Here is a 16973-nt window from a genome sequence, read left to right as displayed (position 1 = left end):
TCACCACCAATCATTTTTACAGGAGAATATTTTGCAATAGATGTGACATATCTTAAAAAGTATGAATATTACTAGTTGCAGTAATAGTTTTATAACACAATATACCTTTAAAGGTATAAGTAGTATTTACCCTTATGGTAACACTTTAAAATAAGGGTACATTAATAAGCATTAACTAACCCTTAATTTACAGTTAACTAATGTGTCTGGTAATCATTTACTAATGGTGTTCATGTTAACTAAGGTATTAATTTATACATTATTTAATAGTCATCTTTATAAACTATTAAATCATGTATAATTAATACCTTAGTTAACATGAACCCATTAGTAAATGATACCAGACACATTAGTTAACTGTTAATTAATGTACCCTTATTGTAAAGTGTTACCTAGAACTTATATTGGATTTAAATGTTCAGTAATAGCGGTTAAAAATGACTTCTTTTACTTCTGACCAATGCATACCTGACGTGATGGAGCCTTTGGTAGCCATGGCAACTAAAGATACATTTCAGTGATTCCATGCAGTACCATGTGATGGTACATATCTCACATAAAGACTGCAAATCATTTGGAGGGTGGAATGGAATAGATGTTCTGGACTTTTTAGTGGAACATACTGTACAACTAGTAGTAACAAGGGCGGAAAGTGATAATGTAAAATACTGCTACTTTACTTCAGTAGTATTATCAGGTATCTGTACTTTACTTGATTCCTTCCATAAAGCAGGCAACCATGAACCAAAACTACAGCATTTCACACCTAATTACTAATTGAAACGGTGTAGTGTCTGGTTGACTCATTACAAAAATCTTCCTCATTTACAATTTCAATGTATTTATTCATATTAAATCTAGCTAACGTTAACGTTTGAAATCAAAGTAGCCCAGCAAAAAACAATCGACAAGAACAATCTGATTGGTAATGTGTCTGGTAATCATTTACTAATGGTGTTCATGTTAAGGTATTAATTTATACATTATTTAATAGTCATCTTTATAAACTATTAAATAATGTATAAATTAATACCTTAGTTAACATGAACACTATTAGTAAATTACACATTAGTTAATTGTTAATTAAGGGTTAGTTAATACTTATTAAGCATTAACTAACCCTTAACTTAGTGACCCTTATTGTATATTTTATCATTATAACGCAGAGCAAAGAACAAGCAAAAATCACCAGAAATGTATTTGGATGCTACATGTAAAAATCGCATCAGGGAGCATTCAATAATTTATCACACTAAATGATAATAATATCTAGTCTGTCATCAATCAGAAATATGGAGGATATCAGTGGGATTGGAAGTTGTTCGTGGTAAATATTTACAGTTTAGGGTTTAGTGGACTCATGCCCCTACTCTGTCCCTAGATGGGGGCACCTCTACAAAAATGCAGCTCTGTGTGTGTGTGTGTGTGTGTGTGTATGTGTGTGTGTGTGTGTGCGCGCTTTACAAGCCTCACTCCTCAGTGAATGCAGGGCTCCTTGTTGGAACAACAGCAGCGGGACGGAGCTGCACTCTTCGACGTCCTGCCTTCATTTTTCTACACGGGATGAACGCGGCTCTATTCCCCCACCAACACCGCCACAAACTGGACTTTAATCCGTCCCACACCTGAACGTTTTCACTCACTATTTACTCATCAAGAACTTGGAAGCGGAGGGTTTGTTTTTATTTTTCCTTTCTTGGTGATTTGGGAAAAGAAGACAGAAGATCCCAAGAGTAATCCGACCTAAATTGCAATATCGGATGCGACCATCATAAGTCAAATTTCATATTTCACGGCACAAGTTTGTGGAACAGTGGCAATGGATACTGACGCTATGATCACCTTCCTGAAAAGTTTGCTCCTGATGGTTTTCTTGGCTCCAAATATGAGATGCGAGGGTAAGTCCATGGCTTTCACACTGCCAGTTTATTTAAGCCATATAACTTAAGTGTTCAAGTTGGAAGATATGATGAATTGCGCAACTTGTGTATAGGACATGCATGAAACAGATTTCTCCAGCCTCCTACATAAAGCAATTTTCCTTATTACAGTCAACTAGTCCAAATTCTGCAAAAAAAAAAAAAACATTCTTGCAGGATGAATTTCTGATCCTTTTGATATTGCAGTCTTCTCCTATCCAGGTTTTTTTTTGGCTTGGTAATAGAACTTCTATGTGGGGGGGATTTCGATTTTACTTGATGGAAATTTCACCCAATTGCATCACTTCCATTGACCTGATTGGAGATGATGGTATTCCAGCAAAAAGGATCATGCCTGCTTTACCAATTTGCCACTTTTTTTTGTCTTTCAACTTGCTAGAACATGTTGGCCAGAAGTTCTCAGAAGCTCTTCTCTCTATTGGTACAAAAGAGTTGGGTCAGGACTCAAGGGCCACTCTGTTGGCATGTTAACTGGATGTAGAGTTGGAGGTGATTTCCTTTGTCAGTCATGCTAATTCATTTACTTCCCTGTGGGGGGTGACAGATGTTGAGATTTCCTGTTTTCAGCTCTGGCTCCCAGGTCTTACCATTTGGTAATAAGTCAAGGGGGGGGTTGAATCATTGGCACCTTTCCCTCCCCCTCTTCCCTTTTTGGCTCTACATCAAGCATGACTTGTGATTTTCATTCGATGGACTCATCTAGGGGTAAAGAAAAGTTGGAACAAAGGGTCTTGGGCTTTAAGAGGGGAAAAAAAGATGCAGTATGAACAAGAACAAGTTCCATTTTATGAAAGAAGGTAAAGGGTGTCCCATCTCCTTCTGAGGTACTTGATATTCATAGATTGGTAGGCGTTTACCTGTGTGTCTTTTAAGAGATGCAAAGCAGTAGTAGGAGCAGGGGCAAATGATACAGAACTGATACAAGAACATTGCATTGAGAAAGAAACAGAAATAAACACAAAGAAAGACTGGTACTAAGGAGTAATCAAGCATTAGAACTCACTATTTTTGGGATTGGGGTAGAAAGATGAGAAGTTGGCTGCTGGTCTGCATGGGGCCAGATAGGGCCCGCCTTTTGCCCCAAGGGATAAAAGCAGGGGGTGTTAGTTAATCAAAAGTTGTCGGGGGTGCTGGAAAGCCCAGGCCATTGACACGGTAATTGATTCACTTGCTAATAACGGCCCATGAACCTACAAGGCCCTTTGTCTTATAGTCAAACAAAGAAGCTCTCCTTTTTGGGGGGGGGGGGGGATTTATTCTTCCCATGTGAATGCCTTGGGCTTGTTGCTCACTCGCCCTCTGAGTCTATCCTCTATAACTGTAATGATGTAGATATTGTTTTCAAAGAGGAGATGATTGAGTGTGTGTGGAAGCGTCGGTTGGAGGCGTGCTTTGGTTTGTTTGTTGTTGCTGCTTAGTGATAAAGGAAGTTCCAAGGTTTTAAAAAACATGAAGGCTACAGCGTGGCCGAAACATGGTGGAGTTTTTAATGTTCCCTTTGAGCTAGCCTTAAAATAACATTTTTGCGTTATTATTAATACTACGGAAGAAGGATTAGGGCCACATGTGAAAAACGTATTTGAGTTGTGAGTTTAAGTCAGAATTCTGAGAAAAAAGTTAGAATTCTGAGTTTAAAGTCAGATTCTGAGAAAAAAGTTAGAATTCTAAGGTTTAAAGTCAGAATTCTGAGGAAAAAATTAGAATTCTGAGTTTAAAATCAGAAGTCCAAGTTTAAAGTCAGAATTCAGAGTTCCAATTTTATTGTCAGAATTCAGACTTTAAACTAGAATTCAGACTTTAAACTCAGAATTCAGACTTTAAACTCAGAAACCAAATCCCTAATCCTCTTCCGTACGATACAACTTCTCCCTTCATCCTGAGCAAAATCATCACATCCCGTTTCTTTTTCCAGCGTTGCTAATATGGATCGTAGCCTTAATCCATTTAGAAAGCAGATCATAAAAGCAGCAGGTCAGAGGGATTAATGTGGAGTCTTGTTTTTTAGTTAGGGGAAACAAACCAGCCCTCCATCAGATTAGATGGAGAGTTTAATAAACACATGTGTCACGCTAGCATGGAACCCATCTGCGAGTTGTTATATCAGCTAATGGGCTTGCTATGTAGCTACAGGCCGAGCAGGGATGTGACCGACAAACTCTAGTCACAATGTGGCACTGCTTTGTCCTTCTCTAAAGTTTTACTGCCCTCACTATCTACTCTATTACACCGTGTTTTACCCCCCCCTCCCTTCCCTCCTCATAGCTGTGAAGTGAAGCAAGTCGTAGTGGCACCGGACAAGCCCGAGAAGTTAGCCAGAGTTCAGTCTGTTAATCTGGAGTTGAGGGAAATGTGAGGGGAAATCTTCAAAGAGAGTCCAGAGAACCAGAGTTTTTCCCTTCATTTCTTTTTAAGAGCCAGTAGCCCCGTCTCATTCTGTGCTAACTCGAAGGCTGTGTTTAAACAGGAAGTGAGAACATTACTTTGGAGCAAATGAGAAGTGCCCATAGCTTGTGCCATACTATGGTCCTATCCTAATCCATGGTCTTTTGATTCTGTTTTGATTGTATTTTGTGTTGTATAAGTTAGTGGTATTTTGTGTTCTGTTGATGACCGCAATGGAAATAAGGGTCTTAAGTAACACTTTCTTATGCTACCCTTTGGGGTCAAATGTACACAGTTGTGCACAATTGTTTTCATGTATTTTTCTATTTCTCAGATCGGATCAAATCAAATCAACTTTTCACAATATTTTATCTCTTCTAAAATGCTTCACTGCAATAAAGCTCCATCTTAACAAGTCATTTAGTCTATTATTGAGTCCTAAATTCGTAATTTGTGAGATAATTTCACTTGTTTCCAATGCAAATCAACGTGTTTCGAGAATTGTGTAGAATCAAGTGTCATTTTCTTGATAGCAGTGCAGCGATCTGCCTTATTCTGACTGGTTTCAACATACTGACACTCATTTCTAGAAAATTACTGAAACAAATGAAGCTGCATTGGAAACAAGTGGAGTGATCTCACCTCACTGGCAGGCTAATATTGTTGAATTATTAATTCTATGCTTAGTTTTTCATCGCAGATTTCACCCAGCCTGCTTTGGTTGTAACAGTTTTCTATGACTTATCAAAGGGGTCCATATACTTACGTCTTTGTCCTTAGTTAAAGCTAATTGCTAGGTGGCAGCAAGCATTCAAAGAGGCGTGAAACTGATAGTGGAGGGCGGTGTGTTGTATCGATGTACACAGAGCTGAACCACAGGATTGGACCCATAAAGCTCCAGACTGTAGAAGTGTTCTCATTCCCAGATGCGTTCAATGTGTAGCACATGATGTTTCATAGATGCAGTCCATGAAACATGCAGATGTGAATGAACAATGACAGATCAATCCAGGGCCTTTTCTCTCAAGCTGTGATCGGCGGTTGCGAAACAGGCTCCTTCAAGCTGCTCGTCCCCAAGAATCTGCAAAACATAGGAGTGGATCAAGTCATTACATAGTGCAGATGATGATTGCCTTGCTAGGGGAGCAGGTGGAGGTGTAATTATAGTATTATTGAAAGCAATGTTTGTGAGAAGAATTTGCTTTTCAAGTCCAACAGCCTCTGAATATTTGTTATGTATATATATATAGAGTCCTATGTTCCCAGGGTCCTATGTTCCCCAGTTCTACATATGTGTTCTCCCAGGGTCCTATGTTCCCAGGGTCCTATGTTCCCCAGCTCTATATAGCACATAATGGGAACCTGAAAAAGATGTTCCCCAGCTCTGTATTCACTTAATATGGTTAGTTAGGGTTACGGTTAGGTTAGGTTAGGGTTAGGGTTAGGGTTAGGGTTAAACATAGGACCCTGGGAACATAGATACGCTCCCATATATAGAGTGGTCACGATAAGAGACTTTTCCATAAAGATATCATCAGAGGGAACCCAGTTAACCGTTCTGTTTTACTAGGCCCTCCATTGTAGTGTCATTTCTTTATCTCACAGTTTAACTCATTAGATAGAAATCAAAATAAAGGACTCCATGTCCTTTGCTGTTCTTACGTTGAAAGCTTTCCATTCCATGTCCATGGAAATGGTCTCAGCGACATTGCCTTGATGAAAACAATGCAGCTGAAACGTTTGTGTGTAATAACTGTTATGACAATGGAGAGGTATGTGTGTGCGGTTTCTCCACCTATATGTAACCGTACCTTCACCAAGGCTCCATCCCTCCCACACCTGGCACCTGCCTCTCAGTCAGGCTCTCCAAGGGAGTTCAGGCTCTTCTTCAGAGGGAACACTACCATCGCATAGAGGTTCCACTTGTGGCACCTCCTCATATCATAACAACGCTAAATCACGCTTCTGGTGCCAACACTTTATTTGTTATGTCGCCCTTTGAGTGCCTTTTTACGCACTGGTAAAACATCTTTGGTGTTTTCTCTGCCACCAACACCTCCAGCTCCACTGTAGAGAAATTTGGACTTCTTTTGCCTGTCATTACGTTGCAGTAAACTGGCTATTGTGCCCATTGTTTGGCCCTTATATTTGTGCAGTTGCAATTCTAATGCTGTCTGGAATTGCAACATGTTAGTAGATCTGGGCCTAAAGGTCCATCATACAAGTGTGGAAACATTGTGAGGGTAAGAACAATGAAGCTTAAGATATTTAACAATAGTCTACATCAGAAGAAATGGACAGCTAGAGAAACTACAAAGTTAAAGAAAGTCACTCCAGAAGAAATTCCCAAGTCTGCCATGTTCAGCACAGCCTGCATTTGATGTCATGAGGTGACAGCCCATAGAGACATGACAATAAGGAAGTACACTTGGGCCTGTCCCAAGTCTGGTATTCATTATAGTGACACAGGACATTCCCATGTGGATGGACCCCATCAGCATACTGGAATATCTCTGGTTATCTTCTTATTGTTTAAATAATCATAGACCCAGCTTTTAATATAATTGCATACATCCAGGGGCTGCAAAGCCTATATTTTTGGCACCAATAGTCATTGATATCATACATGAAATGATCTTGATTGCATTTACAAAAGAACCCATAGAGTCATAATGTTATCATATGCAGCTAATTACTTTTTGCATAGCTGTACTTTTAATGATTGTAGAACCTATTGTACTTCTAATCCATTGGCTTCAGAGTTTCATGGTGTTGCCAGGGCCTGGTTTGTGTGTGTGTGTCTGTGTTTACATGTGTTTATGTGCGGAGTGAGCAAGGGAGATACATTTTCGTATCAAGGTGTCAGATGACACAGGGTTTTTTTGGTTACTGCACCAAAACCAGCTGTGATGACACATAGCGGATGCATGAAAAGAGGGACAGGCAAGTAGGACAATATTCCAATTTCATATCTGTAAACCATGACCTCAGTCTGTGGTTCTCAACGTGGGGTCTGGGGACCACCAGGGGTCCTCGAGGGGGTTCCAGGGGGTCCCCAGCAAACTGATGAATTGTTAAACTTCACCATTATTTCATTTGCAAGAAGTGAACACAATTAGAGAATGCAGAAGAATGACTGTTTTGATCATAGTTTCTCTGTTATCTCTCTACCTACAATACAGACAGTCATGGAATTCTGGACAAACAATAAAAAATATTCTCAGATTTGGGTCAGAGAGACACAATCTCATCAAATGGGGGTCTGTTGCCCTAATGTAAACTAAAGGTTGAGAATCACTCATCTATGTTACTCCCTGCTCAGCTGTGCAAAAAAGCCACGTTTCTGCAAAGAACATTCAAGAGTGGGAGTTTCCCACATTGCTGTGGTTTCAGAATTAAGCCAGATATCGCTCACACATACTGCATATCGCCCTGTCTATCAAAGAATTCGTCCAGGAATGGATCCATGTAAAAAGAACGATGCATTACAGCTGTTCCTGTCGTGGAATTAGGCAACTATGGAAAAAAACGCCAAGGCCAGTAATGACGTTGTGGTGAAGGATTGCTCCCATCAACATCCATGACATACCTGGCCCAGCTGAGTCTGGGTTTTACAGTACTGTCCCCTTCCCTTGCTCACAAAGAGCCTCACATTTACACAAACCCATAAACACCAAGTCCAGGTAGAAGCAACAAGACGTAAAATTGAGGAATACTCAAGGAGGAGTAATGGGACAGTCATAACAGAGATATTTGGCTTTCTTTGACATCATGACTTGGTTTGATTCATTTCCTCCATGTTCCCTGATGTAAGGTTTTATTATGTTTTTCCAGTCTTCCTTGATTATTTATTGAATATTATCTCAGAGATTTGTCTTAGAAAGTGATAAAGACTGAGCTCAAAGAACATGTTGCGGTTGGGATTGTTTGGCTTTATAGTGTTTGTGAGATTTGCCAAGTAAACATGCTCTCATCTGCATTTTTTGAATGTTAAAGCTGCAGTTTGGGGCAGTGAGAGGTAACTGTTTGAATTTTTTGGAAAGTTTGAAGGACTTCATTACCCCAAAATCCAGTGCGGTGACATCAGTAAACAATGTCTTCTTCTAAGTGTGTGTGTGGTGGGGTGGAAGTGGTGAAGAGGTTGAGACATTGTTGGTGAGTGCAGCTTTCTCTGGCTGCCGATTTGACACTGGGATTTTCTTTTTTTTTTACATTTCAGCCATAATGGAGAGCACATGGGATCATATTTACATCGAATAGCTGGGGTTACATGTAGTCTGTGAATAATCTTATATTGGGTCTCATAGGATATGTTAGAGCATGTCATTTTTTTGTAATTTTTTCACTTTGCATTCAAACATTTGATCATAAATATAACCTATAACATTCTTCCTTAGAGAAGAAGCTTTCAATAGTATCTTTTCCAAATGATTCATGTATAGACCACTCTTATATATTGGTATGGATTGAATGTAACTCCTAAATTGTAAATAGTGGAAAAATTGTGCTTGAGGTCGAATTCAGTCCTGAGTTGTGAAAAGGATTCCTCCTAAAAAATCTTGTATTTTAGAAATACCAGCATCCTTCCATGTTTTGAATCCCACATCTAAACAAGATTGTGCAAAATCAGGATTACATACAACAGGTGTCAAAACAGAGTATTGGGATTTTTCAGTGTTTTCTGTGTGGAGAAGATTTCCCAGCAGTGTCCAAACTGACGCCAGAATTTGGGCAAATAAAGATGACGCAGTACAGAAGAGGATTAGGGCCACATGTGAAAAATGTATTTGAGTTATGAGATTAAAGTCAGAATTCTGAGTTAAAAGTCAGAATTATGAGAGCTCTGACTTTGTTCTCAGCATTCTGAACTCAAATATTTTGTTCACATGTGGCCCTAATTCTCTTCCGTACTGCAGAGTCTCAGCTAGGGGAGATGGAGGGGGGGGGGGGGGGGGGGTTGGAACAGCACTCTTACTCTTACTCTGCTTTAGGCTGATACATGCAGCTTGAATCTGCACTAGACAAAACACAGAGATACAGACCCATTGTGAAAAACATCTAGGAGCAGCTGTTACTATTGTTTTGCCACTACAGTTATTGATCAGGAATATCCTCGTTTATGGTACGATTCGATGTGGAAACATGACTTACAAAAACCCCAAATAGCTTCTCTTAAATTGTTTATTGTAATAACTAGAAGCAAAACATGTTATTTATTGGGGAAACCGGGAAAGAACAATCTGTCTGTAATTGTCTTGGTGTGCTCTAATTAGATTTCACATAGCCACACATATTTCCATTTTTCATCTGGTGTGGAGGGATGTTATTAATGTTGTTGAACATTCCAACATGTGGCCTGGCAATTGTCTGTTTGGATTGCAAGCTGTTTGGGCCCATAATAAACCCCGAGACTGCTCTCTCCAATCTGTTCCTAATCAGCCTCGTAAACTGTCACAGGACGTTGTCTCATGTTTTATAGTGCATACTTCCCTACCTGTGTAACTGTCTTCATAGTGGTCCGCTTGCTTTTTTTGCATTCATGTATGTTTTTGTCCTTAAAGTAAATGGCCTTACTTCCAACCGTGTCACTTTTTGCACTGCGTCCTTTTGATCCTAGATTTTCTCGACTTTTTTTATTTATTTGGATCCCCGTTAGCCACCACCAAGGTCGCAACTACTCTTCCTGGGGTCCACACAAGTAAACATTACATCATAATGCAAAACAATAATGTATTTAAAATCCAAGGCAAAAAGAAACAGAAAATAACAAAAAACAAGCAAACTACAACAATGAAACAACAACAATAAAACTACCAATAACAACAATGACCCCACACTATAGGGCTGGGCGATATGGTTGAAATCAATATCATGATAATCATAAGGATTTTTCTCAATATCAATATATATCACGATATGGTTCATGCATGCAAAATCACGTTAAATAATCAAATTAATGTTCATCTCATTGAACCGATTGGTAATGTTAGGTGTGATGTTAAACAAAACAGAAATATTCAAATAATATTCCTACCGTACCTCATTTTATCAGAGTGTTTAAGTAAAATTTGCTTGTCATCATCAATTCAGACAGCAGAAATGTGTGTCACGATATTAAAATATCTTCATATCATCACGATATGATTCCACTGAAAGACGATAAACGATAATATTGAATTATCGCCCAACCCTAATAGTCAGTAAAACATTTGATACAGCTCAGGAATGATAGTAGTACCATAAAAACAGCATAGACATGACCAAGAAAATTCCTCAGTAATGATCATATAGTCAGATATTATGTAGCAAAACATGTTCTATTTGGAGAGGGGCTGGTGTTAGGTGTTTCTTTAAACTCTTTTTAAAAACAGTTTTACTTGTTAAATGTGTAATGTCGGATGGCAAACCATTCCATATTTCCATTCCTCTGTACATAACAGTACTTTGCCTTGCATTCGTTTTTGAGACAGGAAGTGGAAAAACAACCTCTTGATGCATGCCTAGTATTAAAGTTATGGCCATTAGGGCTGTGTATTGCAATATTTCTTTCCATGATACTGTATCGATTTTCCAGCCCCTCGTAGCGATACATAAAAAAAAAAAATCATGTTTTAAACAGATTTAAAATGTCCTTAAATTTCCCTCAAATCCCTTTGAATTAAATAGTTTCGACTCAGTTTGTCCGCTGAGTTATCAATATAATGTGATGTACATATTAGACTACCCAGGTGGTACACAGCAAGTTGTATTTTCAGCTCTATTTTTAAATTTTCAGTAAATTGTGTAGAGTATTGCAATGTATCGCAATATGTATCGTATGGCAGGGTATCATGATACAATCGTATCGTGACCCATGTATCGTGATACGTATCGTGACCCATGTATCGTACCCAGCCTTAATGGCCATTACTACTATATGAAAATTGATGGTACAGGACATTCAGGATAATTAGACAATGAAATATTTCTTATAAAACAGAGCAGAGAAAGAACCGTCCTGTCCCTCACCAATGGCCGACCTAAGGTTATGTGCATTCTGAAGATGTTAGCTCTTCTGTTACGGCTCTATTCTGGACTAACTGTAGTTTTTTCAAGTCTTTATTTGACGCGCTTGACCACACTACTGGACGGTAATCCTTTCTCTCTACTTTTAGTGCAAGAAGTCAAACTGAGAATGCGAACGGAGGTGTTACAGTTTGCACGCATAATCAGCTGCATCAAACTGCGTACCAGTTCCCAGGTCGTCCAAGCGTCCCCGCCGACCCTGTCCAATTTGCCCTTCACGCTTTGTTTTCCTTTCACAGCAGAGTCCCAGTCTGCCGCGGATCTGTGGAAGTGTCACGTGTGTAACAGCGGGCTTAACAAGCTCTTAGGTGCAGTCCGTCCCTCTGCCTGGAGCAGATGCTTTGTTAATCATAGTTTTTGGCGATGGGGGCCCAAAGAGGAAGAAGATTCGAGGGGGAAAAATGGGAGCGGTGCGGCCTGGCTCGTTCGCAGCCGACGCTGTGCAGTGCATGAAATATTCTGTTGCATGGACACCAATCTGCGCTACTTTTCTTCACAGACGGAGGGGACAAAATACCAAAGGCTGGCCGGGCAAAAGTTCAACAAAACGATCTAGACTTTGCTTGGTGCACACCAGCTTATCAGTGAGCCAATAAAATGCAAATTACAAAGATAGTCATCCCCCCCCCCCTCACAGCCCTCATTCCTCGCCCCGTTTATTATCTTTGTCTTTGAGTCTCTCCCAAATGGCGAAAGCTTTGAAGGGAAGTGCCTCCTTCTTTTATGAGATGGGTATTGTTGTTTTAACCCAGTCAGCGGGATGGAGTTACCCCCTCCGTAAGCTGGCTCAATGATGAGGGCTTGCAGGGTTAGTGGTGGGAAGATAGCATCAGAGTCAGGTTAGGGGGAAAATTCCGTTCATTCATTCATCCAGAAAGTGCCGTGATACAGTCATCATGTCAGATAAACTTGTTTTACATGCCTGTTTATGTCTAGATTATAACAGTGATGGAGCCTATTGGCTGGTAAAATTAACTTTCACTTTCACCTTTGAGATTAAGGTGTTACGAATTCATATGGTCTCAGCAAAAAACGATGGATGTTGTGGATGTCAATGGTGAGAAGAAAGTCCACAACAGGACATCATGCAGGAATCAATAGGGTTTTTTTTTACATCAGAAGCCAATGAGAGTGGAGGTTAGCAGACATTGCTGCTTGTTTGTTACTTGTTTACGGCACAGAATTGGAAGAAACCTCACCCATTGTAAAGTTAACTTTTTGTTATTACTCAAGACAGACTAGCTAACCAAGGCTAACGCTAATTTCTGTACCGTTAGCATTTTGTGAGCCTCAATCGTCTGTCGTCTGACAACAGAAACTGAAAGATATGTCAGTGACAACACCTGTATTGTGTTATACATTATGTTGGAACACAAAATAAGTAATCACAGACAGAGTTATGGGCGACAGAAAGTTCACATTTTAACATTGCTGGCAGTAAGAACCGAGCTAGCCTGGGAAAATACGGCAGCCATGTTTGTGAAAAGAGCCTATTTTGTCATTTGTCTTGGACAGCATTTGATACGATAGAGGTGTTGAATGTAAATGAACACAAATGGCAGGAGTGTTGAGTATTGCATTTTAAAATGCCTACATCCAGCGATTGTAAGCCACAATATGACTCAACCTTCTGGAAGTACAGTATGTCAGTCTCTCATTGGAAAGAGGCAGGAAATCACAGGAGACAATAAGTGCCTTTCCAGGCCGTGTGTTTCTAGCACCTCTATTCTTTTCATGATGTTGGAGTGTGAATTGAGACGGACACTTGACACATGGTAAATGGAGCTTTAATAGAATGAAGAATCCCTCCAGTTATGATCACGCTCCATAGAAAGTTTCCCCGCCACTCGAAATTAGCTTGGGATACTATTTTCTGAGGTATATAATTTAAGATTTCCACTCAGTTTTTCCTCGTCTGGTTGGTCTTGTGCGTCTCCCTTCCACTGTTTGGGAGTTTGGTCCACCGGACAGGACGTTGCTTGCGGTGGGTTCTCCACAAAATGAGTCTTTCATAGAGTTTATGTTAGATGACAAAAAATGTTGTGTCTTCCGCAAAATTTAACATCCTCAAGTCAAGATTAAGGGGGTGTTTAAGGAGGTTTTTGGTGGGATCTCCTCCATTAATAACACTTAACAATAAGGATCACTAAGGTAAGGGTTAGTTAATGCTTAATAAGCATTAACTAACCCTTAATTAACAGTTAACTAATGTGTAATTTACTAATGGTGTTCGTGTTAACTAAGGTAATAATTTATACATTATTTAATAGTTTATAAAGATGACTATTAAATAATGTATCAATTAATACCTTAGTTAACATGAACACCATTAGTAAATGATTACCAGACACATTAGTTAACTGTTAATTAAGGGTGACTTAATGCTTATTAAGCATTTTAACTTAATGACCCTTATTGTAAAGTGTTACCAATAACTCCCTTAATTCATTTGAAGTGGATTTTGCATGAATTAAGGGGTAAATTAATGTAAATTAATGAAAATGTAAGGTTATTTTTAGGGATTAATGGTTCGTAGAGAGTTACATTTATATTTAACCCCTTCAACTAATGCCAAAATCCATTGGCCATTGTTAAGCATTATACAATTTCTCATGGTTGTTATAATAAATAGAGCCTAGGCAAGACTTTAAGAGTGTTTGCTGTGTGAACGTGTCCCTTCTCTCATTGTAAAGTTCTTTCACTCGGGTGCTGTCTGCCCCCTTCTCTAAAAGCACAGGCACAAGCAGCCACATTCAGTCCGCTAATCTGCCACTTGACCCCGCGCCGCTTCCAAATGCGTATACATTGCTATGGCCGCAATGTGGCTTGAGGGGGCCTCCCATTATCTCCCCCCCCGGTCTAAATACGTTTCCTGGTCAACCTCTCTCCTCTAGATATCCAGTACAGGTACCACATTGTGTCCCTCCTCTGTCTCTTTCACCCTGGTCAGGCTCTCTGTTTTCTACTGTGGGAGTTAGCCAGGGCCTCCTCAGTTACCGAGATAAGTGGTGCCTTAGAAAGCCCGGCCTGCTGATTTGAGGCTTTTTTTTATCAATGGCTGGTGAAGTGTGTGTAGCTACTTAGTTTCTGTGCTTGTGGGAGACTGCCGCTTTGTTGTTTCTGCGCATAGATACTGAAAGTGAGGTCGAACTGTTGGGTTTCTGTATATTATTTTCAAATGAACTCCTTGTTGGTTGTGTATTGGTTCTGTGCAAAGTGTCATCCCACCCCGGTATTCATTTCTTTCCCAGAGAGTCAAAGAGAGAGGGTGATAAGTGAGGAAATTGATGGAAAACGCCCTCGCTGTGTTGTTTCTGTTGGCACTGCGGACCAGACTCAATACTTGCCTCGCTGTGTGGGTGGTCACGCTTGTCCTTGAAGACTTTTATTTGTTATGGGGAAGATAGATTTTTTTATTTATCTAATCTATTTTTTTTTTTTAACTCAAAGTATGGGTGTCTCCAGTGCTTACAAGCATTATAGATGTGAATGAACCCTATACAGCCTCAAAATACATGTAAAGCTCATGTTAAGCTCAAAACGTTTAGATCAGGGTAGTTATGAAGCATCTCAGAGCAGGAGTGCTGATCTAGGGTCAGTTTAGCCTTCAAGATCAGACTGAATGTGAAGTGATCAATGGTTTCAGATCAGTACACATACATATACTTTTAGAGGCTTTGTAACTAGGTCAATATCCAATTCCTGAATATGCAGATTAGCCCAAATATCTATCAAGATTCAAAAAATGTTATCACATAATGATAGAAAATTGTCTTAGGAGCTCATAAAACAACATAAAAACATACGCCCATGAAAGACTCACATAAAATTACATTAAAAACACAAACAATTCCATAAATAAATAGGAGCAGGTGTGCAAAGCTGCATTAAAAAGTAGTGACAGTCTATTTGGCCTTGTTTAAAAAGGATATTGCAGTAGGAAAGAAAGAGTTTTTGTAAGTTATCTATCTACCCATCTATCCATCCATTCGCTATATTTATTAGAAAGACGAGAGAGAGAAAGATACAAAAGACCCTAACTTATTTTGGAATATGTTTCATGATTAACCTGTAGTCCATAAAGGTCTGAAGCAATTTTGTTTATGTATACTTTCAGTTAGTTTGCTGCTTTGTAATGAAAACAACACATATAAAAGCATATGCCCACATCAGGGGGTCTGGAACAGGATGTGTCTTTGAGGCCAAGTCCTGATGGGTAATATTGGCCAGATACACACAGCTCAGTGGAAATTGTTGTAAATTTCAACATACAGATTTTCAGTTCTTCTCGTTTGCTCCAACCAATCTGGAAAAGATGAATCACGTCCTGTGCGCCAGAGGAATAATAATCTAATACTTTCATGGCAGACGGCAAATGTTGACGCTTTCTTGAAGTGGTTATAGGTTGAATCAGGACTGTGTAATATGATCGAGATAGCAAAACAGTACTAATGTAGTGTTTCAAAACAGGCCAGTACACCACAATTCATTGGAATTCTGAGATAAATCTTTGAACTTAAATCAATTTTTCCAAATGTTTCATCAGTGACTCATATCAGTAAGCCTCCTACACAGGTGTTATTCCACATCCTGTAAGCCAGGGCATGTAAGACTGTTTGTTTATAGGTACTTATAAAAAAAAAAAAGAAACCATTGGGTCAGACTCCAGTTGTAAACACTAGCCAAGCCCTAATAGATCTGCTCAACACCACATAACCATTAAATCATGATCCCCTGCTATAATTCCTTCCTGTAGCACACCCAGTTTCAGGTCAACATGCTGATTTATGAACTGAACTTACTTTTGGACCAGTCATATTTCCTAGTAGTGGAATAATGTGTTAATTGGGTCGATTCCTCAAAACGTTAAAGCCAGAATTCTATTATAAAGTTATATAAAAGTACCCGATTTAAGAAATGGTACTAGAGTCCTAACCTACATTGCCCGTCAAAAGTATGGGGATGCCACATTTTTCTTTATTTTGACTATTTTCCACATTTTAGAATAATAGTAAAGACATCAAAACTATGAAATGACACAAATGGAATTATGCAGTGACCAAAAAAGTGTTAAACAAATCCAAACTATCTTATATTTTTAGATTCTTTAAAGTAGCCTCCCTTTGCCTTGATGGAAAGGCAAAGGCTTTGGAAAGAAATTCATACATAGGATCAACTTCACTATTTATATTTGTCTAAGAAACTTTCAAACTTTCAAAATTTCAAGCATTTAAGTACTATGTTTTGTAGTGTTTTATACCATATTTACGGTTGCCTTGCCTGGATCCAGACCCAGGCAAGACTGTTCTACTACTGCCTAGATAAGTTCTGTGCTAAACCAGGTGGATGCAGCTTTTGTCAGTGAACAGATGTGTGTTTTCCTGAACTAAACGTGCCCTATAATCCTCCGGCATACCTCCGATCGCGTTTTCACGTCTGCTCTCTGCATGCATGGAAAGCACTTCCCGTAGTGCTGCATAATTAGAAACCGTCACAGCACATACATTTGGAACGGCAGTATGTACATAAATGCCCCGGCGGCAATGTTGGGGGGGGGGTTGTTTTCAAAATAGAGCACGTTCGAAA

At 39.4% G+C, this 16973-nt stretch overlaps 1 protein-coding gene across 1 annotated transcript in view; it reads left to right on the top strand.

Annotated features, from left to right (window-relative positions):
- Positions 1 to 1808: 1808 nt before the first annotated feature.
- The window catches only part of ror2 (receptor tyrosine kinase-like orphan receptor 2), an 88365-nt gene continuing 73200 nt past the window's right edge, over positions 1809 to 16973 (top strand). The window contains exon 1 of the mRNA XM_071528276.1: positions 1809 to 1898. Within this exon, the coding sequence (XP_071384377.1) occupies positions 1820 to 1898 (79 nt within the window). The 5' untranslated portion in view covers positions 1809 to 1819. The remainder of the gene's footprint in view (positions 1899 to 16973) is intronic.

Source organism: Centroberyx affinis, unplaced genomic scaffold (genome assembly GCF_046629955.1).
Source record: "Centroberyx affinis isolate AG114_WGS23_722 - 3 ecotype Tasmania unplaced genomic scaffold, CSIRO-AGI_Caff_v1 ptg001646l_1, whole genome shotgun sequence".
Lineage (NCBI taxonomy): Eukaryota > Metazoa > Chordata > Actinopteri > Beryciformes > Berycidae > Centroberyx > Centroberyx affinis.
Note: the sequence above shows the minus strand (reverse complement) of the source record. Positions and strands in the feature narration are given on the sequence as shown.